Source organism: Pyrus communis, chromosome 3, assembly GCF_041283825.1.
Source record: "Pyrus communis isolate YQ-2024b chromosome 3, ASM4128382v1, whole genome shotgun sequence".
Taxonomy (NCBI): domain Eukaryota; kingdom Viridiplantae; phylum Streptophyta; class Magnoliopsida; order Rosales; family Rosaceae; genus Pyrus; species Pyrus communis.
Window position 1 is genome coordinate 4122545 of NC_142567.1, and position 7195 is coordinate 4129739.

The 7195-nt window shown below is 36.2% G+C and overlaps 1 protein-coding gene across 1 annotated transcript; it reads right to left on the reverse strand.

Moving 5' to 3' along the window:
- Nucleotides 1-413: 413 nt before the first annotated feature.
- LOC137715135 (sodium/calcium exchanger NCL) lies at nucleotides 414-6246 on the reverse strand. Its single transcript, XM_068454372.2, has 7 exons — nucleotides 5630-6246; nucleotides 3976-4161; nucleotides 3248-3429; nucleotides 2394-2539; nucleotides 1971-2247; nucleotides 1575-1883; nucleotides 414-909 (listed from the first exon to the last, which is right to left on the reverse strand). Exons 1-7 carry the CDS (start codon nucleotides 6039-6041, stop codon nucleotides 661-663), a joined length of 1761 nt encoding a protein of 586 aa, XP_068310473.2. The 5' UTR covers nucleotides 6042-6246; the 3' UTR covers nucleotides 414-660.
- Between the last annotated feature and the right edge of the window lie 949 nt (nucleotides 6247-7195).

The window sequence follows — 7195 nt, forward strand, 5'->3', positions numbered from 1 at the left end:
TGCATGCCACATAAAGCAGATTTTCAGCAGCAAGTCAACCGAGGTCCTCAGCCAATCGTGTGGCCACGTCAGCAATATTTGTGCCCACATTATCTTAAAAAATGTCAGCATATGAGTTGCCAAACTTGTAATTTATCCTCGAATAGTTGGCAATTTTGGCACTTCCAGTTTAGCTTCCGACACTTCCAGTTTGAGTATTTTAGTGTCAAAAGATAAACTGGGATAAAACCGCTAACCGTAACCCCCATAATCGAAGCAAAAAATGTTTAGGTCAATCAAGATAGCAAGTAGCCATTCACGACAGTAGTGGAAAGGTGTTGAGTTCTTGCATAATAGCGTAGGTTCAAATCCCGTCGATAACTAATCTAACAAAATCTATTGTTTGATCAAAAAAATTAAAAAAAGATGACAAATTTCAGAAGGTATAACTCGAGATGTTAAAATTGCAATAACATATCAGGGTTTTGCTTATACAGAGAAAATTGTCTGATAATACAAGTGCCCCTACAAATCTCAAGTTTCTGACGAAAATGAAACAGGCATACTCACAAGAACATTATCAAAGATCATGGAAACCATAAGAAAATTGAAAACTGAAAAAAACATGTCGATTTATATAAGCCGAAGACCACTCAAACGGATTCGTATGACCTCATGTGTCTATGACCAGCCAAAAACATAGTCCAGGACGTAAACCAGCGCCAGGGAGAATGGGTAGAGTAGGTAAGCAATTGAAGACGTCCAAAGAGGGAAGACAGTGCGGAGACTGCCTAGAAGACCCATCACAATGCAAACGATGAGAATCACCAGGACTTCTGATGAGAAGTCCCACGTTAATCCTCTGGCGTAAACCAGGGCCAAAAATACCGCTAGGCAGAGGAGGTTATTCATGGTTACTGCACCATATAACTGCAACAAGAAACACAGATAAAGAGGTCATATTTCAACCGCATGATAGCAACGGCATGATAGCAACAAAACCATACTGTACATTACTTTTCACGTTCATGAATTGGACTCAAATTATGCAGTACTTTCATACATTCATTTTTTTTTCTTTCTGTTCTTTTGGTTAGATGCAGCACCTTCAATAGTACCTTCAGTGCAATAGTTATCAAAATAAATCTTCCATGCAATTGTATTAGTGCTCTCGAGCACCCATCAATTAATATAGCATCTCGGCTTCAGTCAAATACTCAAAATAAAACCTTCTTGTACTATGAGCGCATTATGTCAATCAACTAATACGATGGAGGGTGAAATCACAGATTCAAATTAAATATCATTCCTCCATCAACATAGTTAAATCATGACAAACAGAAGAATGTTAATTGGCTAATTGTGCAGGATACCCTAAACAATGTTGAATTTGGTCAATAATAATTTAATAGGATTCAGTTGGACACTTTAGAAAAGAGTTTGATCTGAGTGGAAGTCTAAAACTTAAAGTTGTAAGTTTATGGCAAACTTGTAAAAGCTCCAACTGATAAATTATACAACTGTTGAAGATGTGAAATATTGACAGGCTTGCAGATTGGTAAAACATCAAGAGATGGGATATGTGAGATACAAACCTCAGAAAATGTTAACGAGGCAGTCCTTATTTTTTTGCGGCTGGCAAAGATAATCGCTGATACAGCCTCACTAGAATTAGTAGCCAGAGGTAGAGCAATGAATGAGATAAAGAAAGTTGGAATGCTTGTGGCATCGGAGAAATTATCAACAGCGTCTACCAAGGGATCTGCAAATGCAGCGGCAATAAGAGTTCCTACCAACAACATTAATCCTGCTTTGATAGAGGTCCACTTCACATTCTCAACACCCTCAACAACCTCATCACTTTGGTCATCCGCCCCCAAAAGAGCGTGCTCTTCTTTTGTTCGCTGTACTCGACAAAGCATTAACAGATTAGCATAGAAAAGTCGTATCAAATAAGCAAACCTTAATCTATCTTCATAAGCAAACATTACCTTGTGAAAGTCTGTTAAAAACTTCATTGTACGATTACTGGGGTCAGTACTGATATCTCCTTGACGCTTTGCCTCATTGAGCCATTTTGAGATGCCAATGAAGAACTCATCACTACTGATATAGGAATCACGAGAAGTGTCAAAATCACTCATCACTTTCTCTACAGCTTCATTGTTATCCAACTGTATTTCATCAAACCGGATTCCTACAATCAGTGCTCTTAATTCAGAAGCTGAAAGAAACCTATCCCTATCCTCGTCAATTGTACAAAACAACCTGACACATATCCAATCAGAAAACGAGTTAGAACGAATTCCAACAATAAAATAAAATAAAAAATGCAACAATCTCTCATAACAAAGAGACACAAAGCACAGACATGACTAACTACTCCATTGGTAATACTATTATAAAATACTAACTTCTCGATAATGTCTGCATCAGGTTCACCCTCATCATTAAGAAGCTTTCCCAATGCACGCTTCTTCAGATGTTGTAAGAGTCCTGATATTACATGCTTGTGCTTTGCATAAGCAATTTTTCTCCTCTGGATCCAAGGCTGAAACACCTGCAACAACAATTAAATATAAGTCAATAGCAGTGAAAATAAGCATGAAGATCCAATTCGTAATACTAGGAAAAAGAAAATTGAAACAGTTTATGTTACCTACGGAACTAGCATGACAGAATCGCAACGGGTATCCAAACCTTTGGTATAAAAGAACTTACAGAATATTAATGCGCTTAAAAGTACTCAGACCTTTTAATAATAAACCTACAAAGCATAGGCGGTTGCTCACCCTTGATTAATAATAGGGCTGTCCAAGCATATCCCGAATTCCCATTAGTAACTGGAGTTCACAGTTTAAAAATTAACAAGCAACAGTTTCCACCAATCTAGTGATATGGAATCCTTATAAGAAACCAAGATAAATTCTGTGATCTTAGTTTATAATACCTATTAAAGATATGAAACAACCCAAACACCCCCTCTTTCACTAAAGGAGTAACCAATTGTTATGTCATCTTCAATTATTTTTCCTTTTTCTTACAAGCTGACAAAGTTAGCTTTACTAGGCATAAGTACCAGCAATCTTCACATGAAAATGCAAATTACAATAGATGGAAGAAAAGCGGACAAATTTGTTAGCCGTAAATTACAAATAAGCTTTATAAATTAAGCAAACAGAAAAAAAAAAAGTAAATAAATAAAAAAGATTGGTTACACTACACAGTGTATGTAATTGCTGACTTACTGCATCAAAACTATAATTACCTGATAAAGGCAATAAGAAAGCAATAGTGCTACCGAGACAATGAGTGAGATCAAAACTGCTAGGTGTCTACCCGAGGTGGAATTGAGGAGCTGCGGTAATTGCACAATAAGAAATGGGATGACAGATACAATCATAATCGTTGCAGCATAGCTTGTCCAGATATCAGTACTGACACCAGAACCTGCAATTACCAACAGTTCTGCTTTAGTTCATATCTCCTTGTATATCAGACATTCAAAATTTATGATTCCTGAAGTGGCAAACACAATAATTTAAAAGATTCAGTCAACAAGGCATATAAAACTGGGTTTTTTAAGATGAACAAGAAGGTCAAGTAGTCCAGTTTTCTTGTTGGAACATTCACAACTTGCTCTCTCTTGTTCATATACAGAACCGGAGATTAGGAAACAAATATACAACTAATTCAACAAAGCATTCTTCCCACTACATGTCAGTAGGAATACAAATTTCCTCTTAATTTCATTTTTCAATCTACGTTTAGAATTTCATCACTTATTAAACTTTCACTGGTCAACATATAACACATGCATTCACACATGTGGATCAATCCTTTGTTAATCATCATTGTGCATTTTCCCATTTACCATAGGTGAAAATAATTTCTGACCACAGATAAAGAGAACAATGTTTGTAAGGTGAAAACAATGCATATAAAATTTGCAATTTACATTTCTCAAATAAACGTGCAAAGAGAATATAGACTTACCAGTTAAGCTCAACCCTTTTGTATCTTTGTTATCCATGGCAACCGATCCCTGAATATCACACTTTCCAACAATAACACAGGAACCCCATATTACCGTAAGAAGCATTACAGTAGAACCAGCTAGCAAGCCCATTCCAACAGAGACCTGACTTTGAGCAGTTTCTTTAGTTCCAGAAAGTCCGGATACTGAAAATAATACATTACATATCAGAAGCCATTAAAAGTTAATTATTAAATAGATAATCTAAATAGGATGGATAAAACAAAGAGCATCCTTTTTTTAGAACACACCACACATCCCCGAAAACCGAACATGTATAGCTAAAGACTAATGCGAAGGTTTAAGGTATTTGAGAAAATGATATATTAGACTATTGCATAAAAGTAAGAGCCTGTTTGGTATTCTACTTGAATCCAACTTTTTAGACTCAAACCACTTTTTAAGTTTTACAACTTGAATGCTTGTTTTGTAGGACTGTTTTCAAAAACTGAATTCAAAACTAACTTGAAAATTAACCTACTTCTAGAAAACACAGAAAGTGAGTTTTTCAACCGTAAATCCACTACTTTTACTCTCTCTTCTCCTCTCACTCCCTATTTTTCTCTCTATCATATCTTACTCTTTCCTCCCTTCCAGATCTCTCTCCTCTTTCTCTTTCCTCCCCTCCTCCCTCGAATCTCTCTCTCCTACTTTTCTCTTCTCCGTCTGCTCTTTCTCTCTCATCTCTCTCACCTCCCCTCCTCTCCCGAATCTCTCTCCTCTCACTCTTCTTTCTCTCTCATCTCTCTTGTTCTCTCTAATCTCCCTCTCCTCCGACCCTCCAATTGAGTTGTTGTACGATATTTTTCTATTCTTTTTAATTATTAAAATTTAAAAACAATTTTGAATCTCATAGCGAACAAATTTTTGGATCTTAAATAAAATTGTTCTTAAAACATGTTCTTAAGAAATGTTTTGAGAAATTATGAAAAACAAATTAATACGATACCAAACAGGCCCTAAAGTTCCAAAATTTGTATATGCAAAGGGCTAATTCAGCACAATTTATATTGCAGGAACACTCTCTTCCCTTCTTGATTTAGCTTTTAAGCATTCGATCTTTGTTTTTTTTATCTTAAATTTGCTTCTGAAGTACGATCACTAAACCGAAACAGGTCCAATTATTCCAGATCAAAATCTTCAAATCCGAGCAAAATTTTGGTATTAAGGACAAGGCATAAAGCTAAACAACTGGGGCCAATCCCAAATTCGAATCGCAAACAGATAGAGCAACTAACAAAAGTGGGATCCAATCTACATCACAATTCAAAATTCATTTCATATTCTCTCTACTGGGATCCAAATGAAAGGATCCATTTGAAAAAAAGTTGATAATTCTAATTTGTTTTATTTAAATATTGAAAAGAAGAAAAGAACACAAAGGTTGCAAAAGTTTAAAGGTATAATCTTTCAATTTTGAAAGGAAAAAAGTTGAATTATTCGAAAGCAAACACAAACAAAACAGTGCATATTACCATGGTCTATCACTGTACATCACTCACATAAAGTCGATATTTAAAACTGCATAATTTCATCCGAAATAAACAAAAAAAAAATGATAATTTTCTATCACTTTCTCGGCAAACAAACAGCGAGTAAGAAAAAGAGACTGACCGAGAATGAGCATGGCGTCGGGAAGGGCGCCGAGGATGGGGAGGAACAAGCCTCCGATGATACCGGGCCCGAGAATCTCGAGCAACAGCTCGCTGCCGTTGGAGAGGTAGGTGGCGGCCAAGTACATCAGGTAACCATACACCAGAATCAGGAAGAGGTTGCCGATCACGGTGGTGGTGCAGGGCAGGAACCCGTAGGTCTGCTCGCAGGTGGAGTCCTCCGCCGAGAGGGCGTTCTTGAGAGTGAGGTAGGGCGCGAAGGTATGGGACCGGTGGTGGTGGTGGACTCCATCGGAGATCAGATCGGATGACGTTGATTGGTTGAAGTCGGAGAGGAGCAAGCGGCCTCCGTGGGCCTGGCCGCAGAGGACCAGAAGGAGGAGGAAGAAGGACACGTCAGAGGGTTTAGACATGGCGGGAGGCGGGTGGGTTCGGTGCTGCACACCAGCGGGGGATTGGATGTGAGGTGGCGATTGGTAAGCGATAAGGGAGAGGGACTGGGGGAGTCGGTCAGTGTCTGAATCGTGTTTTTCGGTTGGTGGTGGGGGATATGATATGACGTGGTGGGGGGGAAGACGATTTGTATTACTTAACTTTTAAGCATTAATTATGATTCAGAAGACTAATTTTTCCAACTATTTCTATTTATATTTTTAAATTGATATTTTAAATTCCAAGTAATTCCATCCAAATTTAAAATTTCTATTTTTTTCATATTTTTTTCCCTTTTAAGATGTGCTCCAATTCCTATAAAAATGCTTCTACAGGGTCATCTGGCTCATTTCTTTTATTTTGGGATGGTGATAACAATACACTTATTTTTACTTTTTTCAGATCTCGTTTAATTTTTACTTATCAATTCGTATAAATTAAAGAATATCAATGAACAAATATTAACAAGTATATGTGAAAAGTTAAAAAAAATATATATATATTTGGATAGCACTACTCTTATTTTATTTGGTTGAAGTCTTGTTGAAAGATTTGTGACTACTGATGACTCGTTCAATCTTCTATGTATGGGCCGGCCTAAATGAAGTTTTTGTTTTGCTTTATCAATTAAACAAAGATGAAAAAAATATATTTAAACCCAACACATAAAGTTTAGGGGCTTGGTTTATTTTTATTTTTTATACAACGATAGATTTTATATTAAGAAATGAAGAAATATGTTAGTATAGAACTTGACATATATATTTTTATTTTCTATACTATCATAGATTTGTTTTTTTTTTTTTTGACTCCCCATGTTATCACGTTTTTGGCACAATTCGCGTGCCAATATTGTAAAATCTTGTGCAAAAAACATGAGGTAGTGTAGAGTTCATAGAGTCTCACTTTGAGAAAATCTTCTTAGCATTTCTATATACAAAATATAGTTTAAAGAGGAATACTAGGTCGACTGAATTTTGTAAACTAAATAACATGAAAATTAATGATTCAATTATTACTTAACTGTTTAACTGTTGATTAACGTGTTTAGATAACATATCATTTAATTTATAAATTTCGTCTATAATTTTAATTTACCTAGCATTACTCTAGTTTAAATAGTTGATCTCCGAGC

What these genes read in the sequence shown, in the direction of transcription:
- LOC137715135 (XM_068454372.2), bottom strand. Translation starts at nt 6,041, where the DNA reads ATGTCTAAACCCTCTGACGTGTCCTTCTTCCTCCTCCTTCTGGTCCTC. An exon ending in TTTCTTATTGCCTTTATCAG is followed by an intron (nt 2,540 to 3,247) that starts GTAATTATAGTT and finishes TTGTTGTTGCAG; the next exon opens with GTGTTTCAGCCTTGGATCCA. An exon ending in TTTTAACAGACTTTCACAAG is followed by an intron (nt 1,884 to 1,970) that starts GTAATGTTTGCT and finishes TGTCGAGTACAG; the next exon opens with CGAACAAAAGAAGAGCACGC.